General features: G+C 33.1%; 2 protein-coding genes across 2 annotated transcripts in view; one reads left to right on the top strand and one right to left on the bottom strand.

The window, feature by feature from the left end:
* Window positions 1-19,046, top strand: part of LOC106871016 (deoxyribonuclease gamma) — a 93,675-nt gene extending 74,629 nt beyond the window's left edge. Inside the window, exons 4-7 of the mRNA XM_014917271.2 lie at window positions 4,885-4,985; window positions 9,315-9,576; window positions 13,738-13,831; window positions 15,888-19,046. Coding sequence (XP_014772757.1) covers window positions 4,885-4,985; window positions 9,315-9,576; window positions 13,738-13,831; window positions 15,888-16,061 — 631 coding nt within the window. The 3' untranslated portion in view covers window positions 16,062-19,046. The remainder of the gene's footprint in view (window positions 1-4,884; window positions 4,986-9,314; window positions 9,577-13,737; window positions 13,832-15,887) is intronic.
* Window positions 19,047-21,523: 2,477 nt separating this feature from the next.
* The window catches only part of LOC106871017 (histone deacetylase complex subunit SAP18), a 9,141-nt gene continuing 8,403 nt past the window's right edge, over window positions 21,524-22,261 (bottom strand). The window contains exon 3 of the mRNA XM_014917274.2: window positions 21,524-21,906. Within this exon, the coding sequence (XP_014772760.1) occupies window positions 21,624-21,906 (283 nt within the window). The 3' untranslated portion in view covers window positions 21,524-21,623. The remainder of the gene's footprint in view (window positions 21,907-22,261) is intronic.

The raw sequence follows: 22,261 nt of genomic DNA, 5'->3' as shown, positions 1-22,261 counted from the left end.
CTCCCCTCAGTATTGTTTTATTTAATGACAAGGCCACAGATTTATATATAGAGAGTAATGGGATTGTAAGATATTCTTGCCTTCCCTATAATTTTAGATATATCATAAAAGTGGAAAGCAATACAAATCACTGACTAAACTCACCAAGAAACCTACTCCTAGTTTTAAATATTTGCCCAAACAGTCCAATATTTCCACCATGTAACATAAGAGCAGACAACCTTCTTAGTATTACAGGTAAATTGTAAGTATATAAGATTCTGTAGAGGTGCATCTGTGCTCAGAATAATAGTAATTATTTAATTTTACAAATTCATGCAAAGCATCTTTGTCTGTGCTTCTTAACACTAAATGTCTGTATGAGATTTCTCAAGGCAAATACTACTGGAATTACAACATTCTAACAATACATCCATGTTAGGTAGGATATAAAGATTGTCATTCTTTATTAATTAATTTTTAGTCTTACGGTTTCACCCATTTTTATCTCATAAGTTTTTAAGTACTGAGTCAGTGAGAAGTCTCAATGTCAAATGCAGGTGAAATTTCACCTGCAAGCAAGGAACTTTCTATCCTTAGCGATGAAATGATTCACATAACTTTAACATGTACAAAAGAATGTGACATTGTAAAACATTGTTCTTTATTCATTAGCCTTCCTTTTCATTTCTTTTTTTCATTTCATAACTTATTAAATGAAAGCATACTTATTTTTTTTATTATTCTATAATATCATGTCAGATGTAATTTTTTTTTTCAATCAAAAACTGAAAACTCTTACTATTTTGGTCTCCAACATTGATTTTATAATCTGATTTTTCCTGATTGTATTACATAACTAATATTCTGGATAAGGCAATGCAACTTTATAACTTCATTGCTTTGTACTTAAATCAACATCAGGTTGGTATGGGATAGTATGGGGTTGTTTTTAGGAAGGCAATATATTTTTAGACTCAAAAATATAAAAATTGAATCATCTAATATTGCACAGATAGTTTGTAAACCAAAAATGTTCTCTCTGCATTTGGAATTTTCTTTATCTCATCTTTTCTGTGACATCAATAATTTGTCAGTAAGACATTTATCAAATTTTGAGTAAATATTGAACTTTTGAGATTTTCCTCCAGTAACATTATATTTTTTTGTTGGCATTCCGTCGCTTACGACGTCAAGGGTTCCAGTCGATCTGATCAATGGAACAGTCTGCTCGTGAAATTAACGTGCAAGTGGCTGAGCACTCCACAGACATGTGTACCCTTAACGTAGTTCTTGGGGATATTCAGCATGACACAGTGTGACAAGGCTGACCCTTTGAATTACAGGCACAACGAAAACTGGAAGTAAGAGCGAGAGAAAGTTGTGGTGAAAGAGTACAGCAGGGTTCGCCACCATCCTCTCCTGGAGCCACCTGGAGCTTTAGGTGTTTTCACTCAATAAACATTCACAACGCCCGATCTGGGAATTGAAACCACGATCCTATGACCGCAAGTCCGCTGCCCTAACCACTGGGCCATTGCGCCTCCAATAGTAACATTATAACTATTACTTGAACATTCACAGTAGCTTATTCATACTGCCAGGAATTTTCTGCTTAACTGACTTCATATTTTCTGGCTATTCTATTATCCTTTCTGCCTATTACTTCATCTTTTTATCATTATTTAATGTGATATTTTTTACTGTTTGGATTTGAGATTTTAAAGAAAACAGGGATGTTTTTTTAATAAAATGCTTAAAACTGCTTTATAAGTAAATATTCTGTGAAATTCTGATCTAATATAAGCCATCTTACTATAGAGCTTCATATCTACTAACTTTATTCAAAGATGTGGTATGTATGAAAAATAACTACTTCAGTATTTATTCAATAGTTACATAGATAACATTTCAAACTATCCACTTCCAGTCTTTATCTGGCATTTTTCTTCTTTATTATCAGTAAATGAACTTTACTATAGACTTTCTAATGATATTAGCTATTTTCTTTTCTTGGTATTTCATTGTTATTTACTTGAATTAAAATAATAATAAAAAAAAGAAACTAAAGAGCTTTTCACAATAGAGTTCACAAGTTTGAGCTCTGATAGACCAGTGAAATGACATGTCACCAGAGATGACTGAGGTTCAGTAGGGAGCAATGGGGGATAGACTGAATCCCTTGCTCAATTAAATTTTAATGCCTTGCCCTTGGGTGCTTTAAGTAGAGTGCTTTCTGTTATAAGCATTTGGGCCAGGAATCTGGTTTTATAACTTCTCTTCCTGTTGCTAGTCTTAGAGGCACTGAGAAATGTCATAGGCACTACCCTGCCTCCTTTAAGACATGTAAAAAAAAAAGTGAAATGTAAACTCATTTGAATATTATATTATAGTTTCAACATTTTGCTAGTCTTTATGCTCTGAGTTCAAATTCTGTCAAGGTCAATTTTGCTTTTCATCCTTTCAGAGTTGAAAAAATAAGTAATTGATTTTACTCCCCCACTAAAATTGCTGGCTTTGTGCCTAAATTTGAAAATAATATTATATTGTAGTTTTCAAATTGAATTGCCTTTATTTGATTTCTTTTTTAATTACACTTTCTTTAGAATTTAATGATGGAATTTTTTTGCCTTCAATATATTTAGTTATCTTTTTCAATTAATAACTGATTTTTTTTTTTTAGCTATCCACTGGACAAAAGTTTTAATAATTGTGACCAATTATTTTGTCAATTATGGAAGAATTAAAGACAAAATTGACGTAAGAAATTTGAACTGAGAACTAGATACAATAAAGCAACAAGATTAGCTTTTTTAGTATCTTGATTGTCTCAACTTCTCATACTTTCTGTTAATATTAAATAAGAAGAGGAAGGATAGGACAGCAAGCTGGCAGAATCATTTGCACAGCAAGCAAAATGCTTAGCAGCATTTCATCCATATTTACGTTCTGAGTTCAAATGCCACTAAGGTTAACTTTGCCTTTCATCATTTGGGATCGTTAAAATAAGTACCAGTTGAGCACTGGGGTTGATGTAATCAACTTACTCCCTTCCTCAAAATTGCTGGCCTTGTGCCAAAATGTGAAACCAATATTAAATAAGCAGGAAAATAAAATCTATTCTAGAAATATTCCAGTAATAGAAAGATGGTTTCATCTCTTATTTCAATGTTTTAATTAATTACCCCTTTTGCACACACTCAGCTATGTGTTTCTGGTAACTAGTTTGTATCTAAAATATCATTCCCATGTAATCCCATATTGAAAGATAAAAATCGCTTAAAAAGATTGTTGTAATCCATCAATGATATCAAGATGCCAATCTCATGCCAGCTTTTCTGGCTAATCTGATACATTAAATTCATTTCAGTATTCTGAAGATTACAACAGGAAATATAGTTTCAACCACTAAAAAAATCACTTTACTATAATTTCATTTCAGGTCCTTTTTTCCTTTTTTCTTTTACCTCAGATATAATTTCCCTATATATATTAAAGTTATACTACCTTTCAAAAATGTTCATTTACAAATAAATTGTCACCCTTCAAAATAATTGGAATACTTTTGATGAGAATTTCAATTAGAATATAGGATTGCCATAAATCATTTCTTGATTTCTTTGCTGATAGTTGTTGAATAAAAGAATTTAGATATTTTCATATCAGCCAGACTACATTTTTCCCTGAAAATCCATTATTTTGTCATCAAATGAAACTTTAATTTCTTGAGCTTCATTCTACAATAAGGCCACTTATGTTTTAAACATATACATACACTTCAGTATGCAAATTTTAGAAAACATTTTCATGATGTTTTGATTTATCAGTAGTATCTTAGTTGTTGACAAACTCATACCATTATGCAAATTAGCCTTTTCTATACACTTATGAGCTGTTTTCATTCAATATCAAGGTAATAAGGTTTAAAAATATTCTGGCAGGTATTTTTTACAAATAAAACAAAAATGTAGTTTGATGCCCATGAGTGGATTATAGTTTTCAAATCTTATTCTATTGTAAGATTATATCTGCTTTAGATATATAAATATGTCTTAATATTGTTATACTTTAGGATGGTCATTTTTCTCTCGCCAAATAAACACATGCACTACATATTCATTCTTCAGTTATTTATTGCTGTTCTTATTGTATGTCCATTATCTGGAAATCTTTCATCACACACCTGTAACCTCTTCAGCAACTTTCCATCCCATGTGTCTCCTCCTGTTCTGTTTAACAATGTATTTAAAGTTTTACTTCTGTCTCAAGTTTCACAGTGAAAAAACTTCAGATTTCAGAAGATTGGACATTTTGGCATAGAAATGGTCAGCCTGCAACACTTCATAAATCAAATAATCTCTGACTTCTTTGATTAATTCTTAAGTTGTGGGTTGAAGCCAACAGAGGAAAAATAATTAAATGGAAATTTTCTGAAATACTTGAACATGTGATCAACTTCTCCAAGCTTTATCAGCAAAATAACTATCATTCACTTTAATTTTATTCTAATCTAAAGGTATCAATGTTATCATTTTGCATCATTTTCTATCTTTTTGAAAAGGAAACAACATAAACCCTTATTTTTTTTTTACTTTAACTGACATAAGACTGTAATCCTAGTGTCTGCACTGACAATGCACAATATGTTGAAACTGGATTATCTACAAATTTAGAGATCATTCAATATTAAGGAAAAATATATTAGCTTGAATTAATAATTACTTGTTTGTAACAACTTGAAAAAAAAAAGAAAAAAGAAAAAGTATTTATCATGTGCTTTTCTTCTCTGCATAAAATGAATAAATCTGCTGCTATAAACAGCACAGTTTTATTTCTTCTCCTCTATAAAATAGAAAATTTACATTTATGCATGAAAGTTAATTGTTTATTCTTTTACTTTTCCAGGAAGAAACACATAAAGTACAATACTCAAACTCTTTCTAAGAAAACAGCAAATTTGTTTCGCAGACCTCCGCTTGTTGGTACATTTTCATTGCCCTATGATGGTAAGTTTTAGAATTTGGGATTTTTAAAACAGATTTTAGCATTTCCTTGTAAGTTGCTGCATGACACAAACAAACACACACACATACACACGCATGCATGTACACATGTGTGCATACTCTCACACACACACACACACACACACACACACACTCACACACACGCACACACAAACACACACACATGCACATACACACATACACACACACACAATCTGACTTATAGCATCAACAATACTTTTGCTGCTTGATGGGTCACAAGTAGTAAAAATGTCAGTGATGAATCGATGTTGACCATGAACTTCAACTGAACCAATAACCTCTACTACATGTATTGTCTTTCTTCCATTTATACATCTCAACAAGAGTGTATGTGTGTATGTATGTATGTATGTATGTACGTATGTATGAGTATGTATGCTTTGTCACTCTTGAGTGCTCTTGGTAACATGTAACAGAGTACTACCCATTGCACGGTGACTAAACTTGTAACATCACCAGAACTGCTTGGTGAGTACTGTGGTTTTTCAACAACCTACAGCAGTGGTTGCCAAACTTTTTTTACTCATGGCACACCTTACAAGAAGTCAAGATATTTTGGTTCACTTTGTACATAAATTCTAAAATTTATTCAAAAGGGACTTTATACATATTAGCATAGCATAAACAATAAAGTAATAAATAGATAGTTAAAAATACAGAAAAATTGCACATACTTACTTTTTATTCAATATATGAAGCAAAGTTATCAATAAGAAACATGCACTTGATGTTTTTTGGAAATGTATTCAATATTGGGACGTATTTGAGAAAGACAAACCCTCATTTCTTCTTCGATGCAATGAAGCCTCTTTCTTTTTTGGATTTGATGTTACTGAGGGTTGAAAATCCCAACTCACATAAATATGATGTGGAAAACTGCATCAAAACGGATAAAGCGTTTTTTTACTACTGAGGGGTATTCTCCTATAATAGCAATCCAAAATGTATCAATAGTTAACTCAGCACAGCATATTTGATTTTAAGTCCACAATCATTGGATATAGATGTCAATGCCTCTTCTTCACATATATTGAGACCAATATTAGATGGAATTTTATGAAGGGATTTCGAACCCAATCATATTCTTCTGTGTTCAATGACGGAAAATAAAAGTTTATTTTTTCTTCCGAATTTGTCAAATGTTCAAATACAATAGGAGTCATTTCTTTTATGTAGCTTTTACGTTTTAAGGGAAGCATTTCAAACTTAGCACCTTTAGCTCTATTTTTCCAAATTACAACTTAGTTTTTAAATGAAACCAGCTTATCTGTCGAAGTGAGAATGTTTTCATCTTTATTTTGCATACTTGTGTTGATGTTATTAAGTTGTTCAAATATCTCTGTTACATATTCCAGCTTGGAAACCCAAAATTCACATTGTAGATATTCCAAGAAGTGTTCATGTTTTTCTTCTTTAAAAAATGCATGCAATTCCTTTTGGAGTTCATGTATGCAATGCTACACCTTGCCTTTTGAGAGTCATCTGACTTTTGTGTGTAAAAGTAAGCACTTGTACTGGGAATCCAGATCAACACAAATTTGTTCAAATAAGCAACACTTCAACAGCCTACTTTTAATACAACTTGGTTTAATACTTGCTTTAACTCAACTGGTATTGTTTTTGAAACTAGTACCCCGCTATGTAGGAATCAAAGAGTACATATAACATTAGGGTTTTGCTGTTGTATGAGTGATACAAAACCTTTCATAAAGCCTATCACAGATGGTGCCCCATCAGAACATATTCCAACACAGGAATTCCAGGATAAATTCCATTTTCCGTGGTAGGCAAATAAAATGTCAAAAATATCTTGACCTCTTGTAGTGAGTGGCATTTCTTCACAACAAAAGAACTGATTTGTGATTTGGTTACCATCAATAAAGCAAATAATTGTAAGTAATTGTGCTTTGTTGCTAATATCAGTTGATTCATCAACCTGTACAGCAAATTCTAAGTTCTAAAGTTTGTTCTATACATTTTCCTCTATATCAGCAGATAAATTCATAATTCTCCTGTGGATTGTATTATTTGAGAGCGGAATCTTGCTTATTTCTTGCTTTATGACTGGGTCGAGCTTTCGCATTATTATCACTACACTTATTTGCTTTTGGCGAACGTTTACTTTCAGATTCATAATCGTTACGGTTATGTTTCATCTTAAACTTTTCCATTTTATGGGTAATTTAGTCTGTTAATATGAATTGTTTTGCACAAAGAGCACAGATTACTACCAGAGTCAAACTGAGGCTGAGACAAGTGGCCAGTGAGCTGTGAAAAGAGGCAGCGTATCACATATTATCAGACTCTTTTGAGAAGTCTTTCAAAATTAATTGAAAAGATGAAAATTTATGCCACTATATGAATGAAATAAATTGAAATACAGCCGCAATATGTGAGGATGTATTAAAAGATTTATTTCAACATTGTATATTTTAATTCAATAATTTATTTTTCACATTTATTATTAAAAGGAAACTGCTGAGGCTATGGCTGAGATAAACTGAAGCATAGTCATGCTCTGAATATGTCCATGAGGCATCAATTTGATGCTAATTTAGTTCATATCCTTATGAAATTTCAGATTGAAAATTGGATAACACTGTCATACCATAATTAGCCTAAATGAATTGAATGACACAATCACCCACCTCTCATTCCTAGTTTAGAACTTAGTATTTAGTTTTTTGCCACTTTGACATTTATATTTGAACTTTCTAGTGAATTTTGGTTTGTATTTTTCATATTTTGAAATATAATCTTACTTTTTTGAGGTGCACCAGTACGCTGCAGCACATGGTTTGAAAATCACTGCCCTACAGGATGAAAAAACATCCATCAAGGGGCAGATGAACTCACATGAGTTAATGGGCATGTATTTACATGATATGTAAATATATATATAATACAAATAATAAATGAGTATATGCATATATACGTACATGTATGTACATACCTACATCTACATGTATATATAGATGCATATCTGGGTACAGGACGTTGCAAAAAAAAAATGTGGACAAAATGATAAACAGAGTACAGAAAACACACAGGCCACATAGAGAACATTTCCTTCATCAGCTGCCACCATTCTAAAACTGAGCGTTTCGAAGAGTTAGAGTTATATATATATAAGTATGGAGGTTTAGTTCACAGGTGATTGAAATGATTAGGTACACTAGGTAAGTGCTGTAATGGATTACATATATATATGTGTGTGTGTGTGTTGTATGTATGTGTGTATGTATGAACAAGGGTTTAAGATATTTCTAGTTTGGTACCTAAGTGCACATTTTCAATTCTAATATAAAATCTTGTTGTTCGTTGAGTTTATGGCAAACAACTGCATCAACTTTCTTCTATCAGCATTTCTAAAAAGTGTGGCTGATCCTACACAAGCCTTCCCCACTGAAAGTTAAGCACTCTCAAGTACCTGATACACAGGAGCAATCAAGTACGTGGTGGAATCCTCTAGCTGTGAACCTAAAACTATTTAGAAGAGGAATATTATTTGGTATAATCCACAATACATTATCAACGGGAAAACCAGAATTGCAAAGCATTTTCTCTCCTGAATCAGAGAAACTTTACTTAAGCAGTAATAAATTCTATTAGTTGTTCTGCAGAAACAGCATCAAGATGAGCTAAACTGCATGAAAAACAAGTCTAGTGCCACAAAAGCCAGCAATATAAAAAGTTTGCAAACAAGCAAATACTGCTGAAATATAAACCTTTGTCTCTTAAAGGATAAAGGCCTAGACAAAGACATTATACGACATGTTGATGTGTCAATAGGTAACATATCAATAAGCTATACAAGACCTCTAGAGAACTTCAAAAGTTATCTGCATCTAGCACAACAGTTCATTTCATCATTCCAACATGGAAAACAACATAGCACTTTCAAAACATAGAAGTAAGTCAGATACAAAGGAGAAAATGCAAGCATCCCATTGACTGCTAGATAAAGTACAGACATTTAGGAACATATCAAAGTAGTGCAAGTTCTCTATTAGAGTAAAGCTACTCTGCCATATTTGCTACTCTAACCACAAATTTAAATGAAAAAACTGGACTAATTTCAACCAACCAACACTTGCCTAAATTCTTCCTCAGGAAATTCAATACATACATACATACATACATACATATATGCATGCATGCATGCATCCATACATACACACACATACATGCATGCAAACTGAATAAATGTTAGTAAATTAGAAATTAAATAACAGACACACACACACTTTCTCCCTCTCTTTAAGTTATGATTTTCTTCCTATTTTTCAGATATAACTGAAGTGACAATCATTGGTATTCACGTGGATTCAGATAATGTAAAGGAGGAAATGGATTCACTTGTTGAAGTAATAAATGAGCTAGAGAAGAAAGTTAGTCAGAAAAATTTTGTCATCATGGGTACACTGAACACAGATTGTCAATACTGCAATGATGAATGCAAAAAAAATCTACTGATTGTGAAGGATATGAGTTACAAGTGGTTGATCTCTGATGATACAACAGTTGAGGATAACAGCTGTACTTATGACCAGTGAGTATGACTAATTAATTTTTCCCAATTTCAGGTCTATTGAACTTTCTTTTTCTCAAAATGCAAGCGTGGCTGCGAGGCAAAAAGTTTGCTTCTCAACCATACAGTTCTAGGTTCAGTCCTACTGTGTGACACCTTAGGCAAGTGTCTTCTACTATAGCGTCATGCCGACCAAAGCCTTGTGAGTGGATTTGGTAGATGGAAACTAAAAATAGCCCGTCATAATTATGTGTTTCGTGCATGTGTGTGTGTGTGTGTGTGTGCGCGTGCGTGTCTGTGTTTGTCCCTCAACACTGCTGGACAACCAGTGTTGGTGCATTTACGTCCCTCATAATTTAGCAGTTTGGTAAAAAAGACTGATAGAATAAGTACCAGGCTTTAAAAAATACCTACTGGGGCCAAGTCATTTGATTTAACTACTTCAAGGTAATGCCACAACATGGCCACAGTATAATGACTGAAACAAGTAAAAGATTAAAAGATTAACTAAATTTGTAATCTTCCTTCATTTCATGTCATATAATTCTTTTCTACTCTAGGCACAAGGCCCAAAATTTTTGGGGGAGGGGGGGCCAGTTGATTAGATCAACTCCAGTATGCAACTGGTATTTAATTTATCGAACCCGAAAGGATGAAAGGCAAAGTCGACTTCAGCGGAATTTGAACTCAGAACATAAAGACAAATGAAATACTGCTAAGCATTTTGCCCAGCATGCTAACGTTTCTGCCAGCTCATATAATTACCATTTTGACTAATGGTAATTATATGATTCCTGCTAAAAAAACCTTTAGGATAATCTTTGGCTTATATTTCTGTATGCTGTGCTCTCTCTATTTATTACTTCTGCCTTCGCTAAGGCGGAGGTATTGTTTTCAGTCACGTTTGTTTGTTTGTTTGTCCATGGAGCAGATATCTCAAAAACTGCTGGATGGATTCAAATGAAACTTTCAGGGATGTTTGGCATCGTGACTAGCACAGACTGATTTGATTTTTGGATTGATCTGGTACCGGACAAGGATTCTGGATTTTTTTTTTCTGTTTTTTACTTAATTTCTGAGAGCTGTCGGGTTCATTTTTAGTATTCTCGTTTGTGAGAGCAGTTGAATTTATTTTGGATATTCTCATTTTAAAAGCCATCTCTAGCTAATTGTTGTGAGGACGTTGGTGTTGCCTTGGCAGAGGTTTGCGCTCTGAGTGCTCTTGTTTATTTTTTCTTCTAATATATCTGTGCAGGACATTTAATGCTATATGCTCTAAGCTTCAGTTTCTTTTTAGAAATCTGGAATATTCTTGGGTTTCAAGCTTATCTGAAGAAAAGATGTGGAGACCACTCCAGTGTACATATTTTCTCTTTTTGATTTTCAGTTCTGGTGATTGCACTTCCAGTCATTATATGTAGATCACATGTTAAAGAGCGCAGTCATTGCTGTATGATTAAGAAGGTTGCATTTAACTACACAGCTACAGTGTGATACATATTTTATTTATTTCACTACTGTTACCATATTGTGTGATAGTAACTTTGAGCTTATCCTTGTTGCTATTGCTATCAGAGTTGAGACTGAAGCTTTTGTTCAGTGGAGAATATGAGTTCAGTTCTGTATATTAGTAAATCTCTCCTCAATTATTCAGCGGCCTACACTATTTACAAGGAGTTATCTGTCCTTAACTTTATGGCACATAGAATAATAACTGAAGTTGGGGAAAGGAAATTTCTCAGACTTCTTCTTCATGAACAATACATAGTTAATAGATAGAGGTTTAAATGCATATTAGCTCCTGCTTAATTTAATAGTAAATTGTCATTAAAGCTAAGGACCATTGAAATTTAAGTGTCTTTGAAGCCAATGATGACAAGAGATATGAACTATTGACCTTTCAACCATAGTGAGCCATTCAACTGTCTCCTTATCTCACTATATTGCTACTAAAAGAAAACTAGCCAATTTGCATGCCTCTACACCAGGCCGCTGTTTCAAAACATTTTATTGTACCTACCCATTTTAGCAAATCATTAAATCTCCACAGCACAAATTTTTAATAACTTTTATTTTTAAACATAAAAACAATTTATTCCCATGTGGCACACTTTTCTTATGAAAATATTTCTTAGTTTTGTTCACAGTACAAGGTGTGTTATTGCCTTTAAGCTTATGGTTTATTTTTTACCTTTTACTTATTTATCATTGGGCCATTCTGGGGCACTGTCTTGAAGGATTTATTTGAACAGATTGACTCTTGGCCTTATTTTCAAGTCTGGTACTTATTTTATCAGTATCTTTTGTTGAACTGCTAAGTTAGAGGGACATAATAAACCTACACCAGCTGTCAAATGGTGGAGGAGGACAAATAAAAAACATGAAATACACGAACATACATATATGTTTCTATGTAGTTACATATCATCATATATATATATATATATATATATATATATATATATATATATGGGAGAATGTATGAAAAAAAACAACAGATGAGGACAGGTGGTGTAAACAACAAAAGGATGTATTAGTTTGACGCTCGGGAATAGAGAAAGTCTTTAACGTTTCGAGCTATGCTCTTCAACAGAAAGAATACGGAGAAAACAAGGAGAAAAACACGGAGAAAAAAAATTGAATGGTGTTTGGTCAACGATTAATCATGGCATATATATATATATATATATATATAAACTGGATACTCTTCTTAATATCAATCACTTTACAGAGTGTACTGGGTGCTTTTTTCATGCCACTGGTACTTGTAAGGTTCCATAAAACTTGCAAGATAAACCTTCTGTTTCTGTGTATAGAATTACATTTTTAAAGTGTGTCCTTATTTAATTTAAGGTCATAAGGTATAATTTGAGAGAAATTTGGAAGTTATGTCTAGTCAGTCAAGTGTCTGGACAAAGACGTTTCTCAATTGGCTTGATGTAAACTTATTACTTTGTTGTTGCTGTGTTTACACAGATAAGTCGTAATCAAACAAAGCTATTATGAAAGGCATTTCAGTTGTAACAATACTGTCATGTGTATTTGGAAGTAACTGAATGCTATTTGTAAAAATTTTGGCTACTATCTATGTCAGGTCGAGCAGCCAGGTCTCATCTCCCTCTTGAACAATTCTCTCTCTCCATGTCTTACACTTACATATCTTCAGAGTAGATAGTTGGGTTAACAAGTTAATAAACTAATGTCAGTTACTTTCATTATTTCAGTGAAGCAATCAGCTTTAGGGAATGTGTAAATTTTGACTTATTTAGGGAAAGTGAAAGGAAAATTTTTCTTGGTCACATATATACATACTGATGCATAATCTCTATTGTTATTAGATATTTTAGACAAATCTGGAGGTATAAATTCAGAGCTCTCAACAACTATTAATATATATCTTAACCCTTTTGTTACCATATTTTTGTTGAGATACTGAATACCCCTGATGCATCGTGTGATATGATATGCTTGAGAAGACCTGTTGAGTCAAGTAGAACCAATATCATAGCTGTGGCCAGTACCGTGATGGGTTCCCGTGCTGGTAGCACATAAAAAGTACCATCCAAACACAGTCAATACTAGGTCCGCTTGACTGGCTCCTGAGCCAGTGGCACGTAAAAAGCACCAACTGAACATGGCCGATGCCAGTACCCCCTGACTGACCCCAGTGCTGGTGGCACATAAAAAGCATTATCTGAACGTGATCAATGCCAGGCGCACCTGACTGGCTCCTGTATCAGTGGCACATAAAAAGCACCCACTACACTCTCGGAGTGGTTGGCATTAGGAAGGGCATCCAGCTGTAGAAACATTGCCAGATCAGATTGGAGCCTGGTGCAGCCACTGGCTCTCCAGACCTCAATCAAACCGTCCAACCCATGCCAACATGGAAAACGGACATTAAATGATGATGATGATACTCTGTGATTCTTTCAATTAATTTTAAATATAACAAAGAATTTAGTAAAATAACTTAGTTATTATTAAGCTAGTGTTAGGAACATAAATTGTGACTAAGTTTGGTGGAAGATTTTAATTCAGAACTTTTGAAAACAAGACATTTGTACTACAGAGTGGTTTCAGGCAGGCTGGTATCAAAAGGGTTAAACAAGATATTTCTAATTTACAAGTAACTTCAACTTTTATAATCTGTTCTTACTCAATGTCTGTATTCTTTCACAGGGCAATTATAACTGGCAGCAATTTGAAACATGTAGTTCAAGATGCTGGTTCTGTCTTCCATTTTGATAAAGAATATAAACTTTCAGCACAAATGGTGAGTTATAAAGCTTTACATTTCTTAAAATATTGATTATATTGTTTTTGCTTGAAATAGACCTAAGATTCCTTTGTAGGGGTTTGGTATAATTAACTGGCTTGATTCTATTTTAAAACATGCACTTCTTTTACTGATCCTGGATGGACAAAAAAAAAAGATTGACCCTGTAATATTTGAATTTAGAAAGTGAGGTACTTAACTAAAAATGGTAAACCTCTCAATGTAACTCAACACATTAATTGAAGCAGTAAATCATAATCAATACTGTTTGTTTGTAACTTATTCATTCCATAATTAACTTGAAATGGACAGAATATAATCAATATATGGTAGGGGTCACAGTGTAATATCTGTTCTAAACTAGGATTATTATATTGGTTCTATATAGTGAATTATACAACTTTTCAAGAATTCATATCATTATTCATTTTAATCTACTTGCCACTAAGAATATTTTAATTTGAGCCCTTGGACAGGTCATCATAATCAATGCTTACTCAGTCCCTACCTTACAAGAGGAGCCTGAGGATCCTATCTTGCTTATATATTCCATGAATATCACGCTTGCATGTGTATATCAGCAAAAGATGTAAACATCATCAAAAAAAAAATTGAAAGGCTGATGCATGTCAAATGAAATCCCATGTAACATTTGTCTGCTCCAAACTGTTACTCACAGCTTGAAATGCAGTGAACCAGCGTTTGGCTCATTGGAAACCTGTAACCACCTGTACTAATGTTCACTAATTGTGATAGAAATAAAAATAAATAGCACTTTGAAACTGGGAGGTGTTTATATAATTTGTGTGATTCTATCTAAAACTTCTGAACTTAACATTTATTGCTCAAAATGGATTTACATTTTCATTAACATGCGTGTGTTAGAAGTAATGAGTTGTTGGCATTGTATATAAATTAATGTTTCTTTTTACTGATACCACCTTGAATAGTCTGCACTAATTACTTTCCTTACCTATTTATATTCTTCAGTGATTTTCCAAATCCCCAAAACAATTTCTCATCTCTAAATTGTCAATTCTTGCTTCTTCTCCTCTTATCACCCTCACTCTGTTTTACTCCTCAATCCTTCACTAAGCACTTATCTCAATCAACTCATTTCTCTTCTATAAGTACAGCTTCCCCGAAGCCCCTTTCAGCTCATGTTTCCATGCAGTTACTTTTATTAAAGGTTGTGCAATATTTTGAGCTTTTATCTCTTCACCAAATACTAATATAATTGTTTCTAGTGAAGATATTCACATGAAAGAACATTTTAACATGGCCTACAAAGATCATGGCATTGTTTCTTCTTCTGAAATTAAAAGAATTGATTTCATTCTTTTAACCATCAAATAGTAAAGAGCCTTGACCTACTAGAAGTAGTAGTCAAATCCCCCTTAAATCACACACTCTCATTTTAAAAGCACATATGGGACAATGTAGTCACAAAAAGCTGGGATAATCATGACTGAACACTTCTAATCATAAAACTGTTCATTCAAAGTTGACTTGGAATAAAAAGTAACTCCTTGCATCTGTTATCTGCAGAACTCTGATTGTTTTATAAAGTATAAGACAGTTTTCTCTCTAAAATAGTGGTAAAGTAATGCTCTTTTACCAGAAAAGATGAGAGATAATTCTGTATTTTCTTGTTATCCATACATCTTTATGCTGGAACCACTCAAATGCTTTCTTGAGGAAAACATGGTTTAATTTTTTTTCACTCAATCTAAGAAGGAAGTTTACTCTATTTAAAATTTTTTTTTTCCCTTTCTTGTACACAGAGTTGGCAATAGAACAATTTGGGATAATTTAATCAAAGCTTCAACATCATACCTTATTTCCAGTACTTAAGGCTTACGTTGCTAATTAAAGCACATCAAAATACCTGATTTAAGAATCAATATTCATATTATTTCAAGCTTGTTTTAAATCATTTGATTTTAGAATTATCTTTTTTTTTTATTATTAACTAAATTCTTTTATGTTTAATCAATAATTTACAAAATGGTTTCATACTGCATATTTCCAAATCTTTCTTCTTCTTTTTCAGGCTGAAAAGGTCACTGACCACTATCCTATAGAATTTGCACTTCAAGTGACTACAGAGAAACCTAACTCAACTTTAAAAACACCACAACCTGAAGTAACTACAACTAATGGAGGTTCAAATTTGGTCATTGAAATTTCTTTAGGGCTTCTCTGCATGACTTTATTACTCCTTTAAAGCTAGCCACACTCAATGAAGCATATTTCTACACAATAAAGATTTTTTCTGTAATTTAAACTAAAACAAAATGTGAATTTGTATTCTGTTGAAGAAAGTGCTTTTTTTTCTCATTTTTCTTTAACATAATTGTTTGAAAATGTTATATTTTGTCATAAAATATCAGTTCTGTATTATTTAATCTCATCTAAAACATATTGTGAATGTCTTTCTTAATAATAAAGGAGGAAATTAATTTTAGGCAAAATACTAAAAGTTAAATAATTTAAACAAGACATGAAACAATTTCTAGTTAAATCTGCTTCCAAGGCTTAAAATTGCTTAGACTTATATCTTCACTTGCTTGTAAGATTACAGCCATAAGCACTAGAGTGAAGTAAAACATGTAAATGTCAGTTCATAAATAAATCACATTCTAACTTTCTAATTGCAAAAGAAAGGCATTCATAAGATGGTTGTGGAAAACATCAAAGAGTAAACATAAGGTCACTTTTGCAGTAATAAGATTACTGTGTTAAATATTTTCAAGGTCACAAATGTCACAAATAAATGTCTAGGAAAGGAGTTTTTAAAGCGTTTCCAAAACATACATACTGAGTTTTATAATCTCATTGAAATACAGACCAAAGTTGTGATGAAATGAAAATAAACTGACAAAGACTAACCTTTAAAATGTTTTAAAAAATATAATTCAAAGTAAAATCAGACTTAATGAATAATCCACTCCCTTCTTTTCATTACTGCCGACAAAATTTACATTTTTAAATAGCAAAATTTGTCTTCACTACATCTTTCTCAAAATTCCTTAGCTTATTTCTGTTCTAGACATCCTTTACCATCAGCTTATGCCATTTCAATATCTATTTTCATCCTATGTCTACATTTTCTGTTTGCCACAAATAAGTAACATTTTTGCTGTTTTATACTCATTCTACATTACCATGGGTAGAATGATTTTGCAATATTTTTAGTATATTGAAGCAATTCTTTATACAACTGGATGCTCTTCTGCTGCTACCTACACAACTACAAAGAATGGGGTTTGTCAGCCAGGTATGTTGAAGCAACCAAGATTGCAAGATAATGGTTATAGTAGAGGTTGACGATCATATGTAGTCTTAATTTTTATCAAATGTACCATCATATTTAGACGTTTATTTACACTTTCTTTCTTACTAAAGTTTTTTCTTAAAGGGTGCAAATTTTACTTTCAGAAAATCACATAAGATTTATTTGCCAAAATTCTTCAAATTCATTGTCACCTTCTTAATACCTCTTTCACTTTCCATCTTTTAACCAACTTTTCATGTTTTCCCCAGCACTCTTCACAATTCACTATCTCAATTACTAACATCTCACTGCCTGTCTCACCATAGACATCCCACTGCCAGTACTTTTTAACTACACCACCATGTTTCCTTCACTTTTACTGCTCACACACATCACTCAATTAAATTGCATATCATGCTAAAGAATCACAACTTGAAGACATAGATATCATTTTGAATAACTTGATACAAAGAAAACTCGATAATTATAGTTTCCTTTAATCCTCTCAATTAGCATTTATTGAAATAAGATTATTAATTTTGTGTAAGAATATACATTTAGTCTTGCTCTAAAACAATGTTGAGAAACAGTGCATTCTGTGTTGAAATTTCAGTTTTCTTGAGTCACATTCAGCCTCCCACATGTTCCTGAGTTCAGTGTGAACATCTAAATTACCATCCAGTGGTGTAAAGATTTGACAAGAAGAGCACAACAAAAAAACAAATCAATTTCATATAAGACATGTATTTAGTTCATCGCTAAAGTAATTTTGTGCTTTAAGAAAATATTTTCTTTTATTTCAATAACTGTCAAGTGTTTGTTTAAATGATAGTGTATAATAGTTTAAAAAGTGCAGATAATATAAGACAAAAATACAGTAAAACTAGCACATACTGAGTATATGCTGTTTGGAAATTCCCATCCATCATACTTTACACAAAGGCTAAATAGCTGGGTAGAGAAGGTACTAGACAACCTGTTCATTTAGCTACCAGGAGGAGGTACCAGATTATCAAGGCTAGCATCTATAATTAGTCAGTATCATATCAAAGAAATGTTTTATCGCTTCTTTACTTCACATCAAGTGAGCTAAACATCAGAGTCTGAGGAGATTTAGAAATATATTATCTGTAGCAATACCAGTGAAAGAATTAGTTTATTGAATGAAAAAATTTCCATGAACAAACAATACTTCAATTACTAATATAAAAAGCAAAAAGCTTGAACCAGGCATAAGAACACTCTCCATATTCAAAATGTTTTGTTAAAATGTGTTGTTAATCCTGTTCTTATTTCTAAACATCTTTGTGCATGAATGTAGCAGTTCTTATAAGTTACTTATTTATAACAATTTCTATGTTACACACAAAAAACTATATGGAAATAGAATTGAGAAAAAAAAATAGTACCTCTACCAAAACAGAAAACCATGTAAAATTTGGTTTGAATGGAATAAAAACATTAGAGAAAAAAAAAAGATCTTTGTTTTGTTTCTAGACTTCTGCTTTTCAGGTGTTACATTGATTTTTGCAGACCACCAAAAGAGAAAGCATTGAAACATTATTAAAATAAATGTTTTCACACATACAGATTTGTAAGTTTTACCAAAAAAACACAATAAGATAGCTGCCACTGTAATTAAACATATGACCCCCACATGAAAAGGTCAATAATCTTGGTTCTGCATATTTAGAATTTTTACATTTAAAGAGTTAACTATCCAACCTTGTTAGACAGTTAATAATGCTTTACCTAAGACAGAGAGGGATGTGGGGAGGAGGCTCTACATGGTCACTCAATGTGAGAAGTAAGCAGCCAACTCTTCTTCAAGTCACATCTTTGTAGGCCATGTTAAAATGTTAAAATTTCTTTAGGGCTTCTCTGCATGACTTTATTACTCCTTTAAAGCTAGCCACACTCAATGAAGCATATTTCTACACAATAAAGATTTTTTTCTGTAATTTAAACTAAAACAAAATATGAATTTGTATTGTTTTTTTGTTTTTGTTTTTTTTTCATTTTTAACATAATTGTTTGAAAAATGTTATATTTTGTAATGAAATATCAGTTCTGTATTATTTAATCTCATCTAAAACATATTGTGAATGTCTTTCTTAATAATAAAGGAGGATACTATTTAATCTGACCAGAGACATGAAATGTCTGATACAAAAAAAAAAAAAACAGGATGGCCACAATTGGAACACCTTTTATCCTAAGTGTTTCCTCCAATTTGACCTGCAACTAAACACAATGTGGTTCAATCCAATGAGAAAGTCTATGTAGTCATACAACCTGCTAAACAGAGCAGTCAAATCTCCTTCACATAACAATGCCCTATCTTTAAAAAAAAAGACTGGATAATGTAGTTTAGGCCACACTATGCTAAGAAAAATAAGACAGGATGGTCACAACAGGAATAATTTTGATCACAGATCTACTTCATCTGGCCTGGAAAGAATGGAAGAGGAGAGCAAAGAATAATATGAGGTAGCTAGAAAAGAAGCTGGATATCAGATATATCTACAAGGAGAGAAACTGAAAGAGGTTTGCCAATGTATGGCTGTGTGACTCAGGATTATGAATTGTGAAACAGTGTGAATCAAGATGCAGTCAGTGATGATAATAGTGCATTTGCAGTCACTGACACTGAGAAGCTGCATGAATGAGGAGAATGTCTGGGAGAGAAACAGACTGCCTCAAGTAGGGATCAGCTGTTGAAGTTGATTAGTATATAGTTGACAAAGCCATTACGGATACGAAGACAGGAAATGCAACATGACTAACAGGGGTAGCCAATGAGATTTTGAAAATTTCTTCAAGTAGAATACATGCAAATCACTTTCATAGTCACTCAAGTCATGTAAGGAGAAATGATATCCCTAATGACTGATGTAATAGAAATACTGTCAAGAGCAGAAGATATACTTTAGTAGAAAAAGCAATTAAAGAAGTACCAAAGTGAAATCTTAAGTTATGAGAGTGATAGAGAAAATTAAAGCACAGCTTATCTGGGTGAGAATTAACTTAGAGATGCAGTTTGGATTTGTGCCAGGATGATGAATTACCAATGCCTCTTTTTAGTAAGACAACAACAGGAAAAGTTCTTAGCCAAGAGCAAACCACTATACTTACCGTTCACTGAACTGGAGAAGGTCTTTGGCAGGGTACCATGATCCTAGTCTAGCAGTCACTACGAAAACCGAGTGTAGATGAATGGTGGGTGAGTGCTATGCAAAGTTTAAGAACAAATTCAGTGAAGAATTTATCAATCAAGTAGGTGTCCATCAGTGGTCAATTTACAGCACCCCCTGTTTATTGTCAAAGACTTCAAGACTAGCTTAGTTCTCACAGCTGAATCAGCCAAAAAATAAGATGTGCAGTAAAAGAGTTAGAGAGAACTCTTTACTGTAATAATATGAATGTATGAAAGGTGCAGGGGGATCTCATGTAGGCTGACAGAAATGAATAACTACAGATGTAAAGATATAAAAACAAGAGTTGTTAGAAGGTTGGCTAGAAGTAGTTAACAGCTTCTGTTACCTAGGTGATCAAATCAGCAGTGGGGTTGTGTATTGTAAAAGCATAATAGCCATATTTAGGGATGGCAAGAAGTTCAGAAATCTATTACCTCTGTTGGCAACAAAGGCGTTTCTCTCTGCAAGTGAAAGGTAGATTGTATAGTGCTTATGCAAAGTGTTGCTCAGAACAGTAGAAAGACAGGCACTGAATGTGAAGAGAATGAAAAAGCTGGAAAGAAATGAAGCATGTATGCTCCAATGAATATGTAATACCATGCATGAAAGAGATGGTGCAAGTAAGTGAGCTGGAAGAATACATGGGCAATAGAAGATTCAGAAGCAGTGCTCAAGAAAGAGGACTACTGGTACAGATAATTGATGCATACAAAAGAAAACAGTTGGGTACATAAGTAATCTTTGTGGAGGACACCTGCAGTGCAGAAGACATAGTGAAGGTTGATCTTAAGATGCTGAACCTTACACCTTACAAAAGAAATGATAATTGATCACAATTAGACTGCTTCTATCATATGTCAGCATGGTAAAATGAGTAAAATACCAGTGTGTATAGCATTTATAATGTTATACAAATGTGGAATGGCACCAGCTGTAATATTTTGTCTCAGAGAAACTTTTCAAAGAAACTTGTTAAAAAACACAAGGCTTTGCTCAGAATGCCAATGGATTGCCAGTAAGCGTTTCAACCGGAGTTAGTCTTCTCAGTGATAAATACTCTGATAATCTGATCCAAGCTAAAAATGCTTGTTCCAATATAGAAATATTCATTGATTTGTGAGAATGTAAAAACGATGATGAAGTGGGCGAGATAGCATTGAATTTCACATAAATATTACACCAATAAATACTGTGAAAAAAAGGAAAGACAAACAATAACTTTTGTGATTTTATTGTGAAACCAATAAATGATGAGATTTGGATTAAATGAGCTATCAAAAGAAACATATACATGTAAACAATGTTTTGGTCAGTACTAGTAGGGTCTTCCTCTTCGTGAGATGGGCAATGGTCCTGAGCGTGGAGGAGTTATTGCTATATCCAGATAGTCACCAATTGTGAATTTTTTACTAGCCAAAGTAACATTATCATCTGCACCACGGTGGCCAGAACGTGTGGAGCCAATATCTTGTAAACGATACACCTGTTGTCTTAAGTCAGGATAAACCATAGCAAAATCAAAGTATGTCCCCTTTCTGCGTGCGTCTAAGTTCACCTCCTTCACTAATCCAGTAAGTTCCTTCAATGTGGCATCCATCCTGTCAGTAAAGAGAGAAAAAAATCATTCAGTGCTTTTGACAGAAATGAAAACTAATGTAAATCAGTTTTGTATCAAAGTCATACATAGGCGCAGGAGTGGCTGTGTGGTAAGTAGCTTGCTTACCAACCACATGGTTCCGGGTTCAGTCTCACTGCGTGGCACCTTGGGCAAGTGTCTTCTACTATAGCCTTGGGCATACCAAAGCCTTGTGAGTGGATTTGGTAGATGGAAACTGAAAGAAGCCCGTCGTATATATGTATATATATATATATATATATATATGTATGTGCATGTATATGTTATGTATCTGTGTTTGTCTCCCCAACATCACTTGACAACCGATGGTGGTGTGT

This window comes from Octopus bimaculoides, chromosome 2, assembly GCF_001194135.2.
Source record: "Octopus bimaculoides isolate UCB-OBI-ISO-001 chromosome 2, ASM119413v2, whole genome shotgun sequence".
Lineage (NCBI taxonomy): Eukaryota > Metazoa > Mollusca > Cephalopoda > Octopoda > Octopodidae > Octopus > Octopus bimaculoides.
The sequence above is the reverse complement of the archived record's forward strand: the minus strand, read 5'-3'. Positions and strand labels throughout refer to the sequence as shown.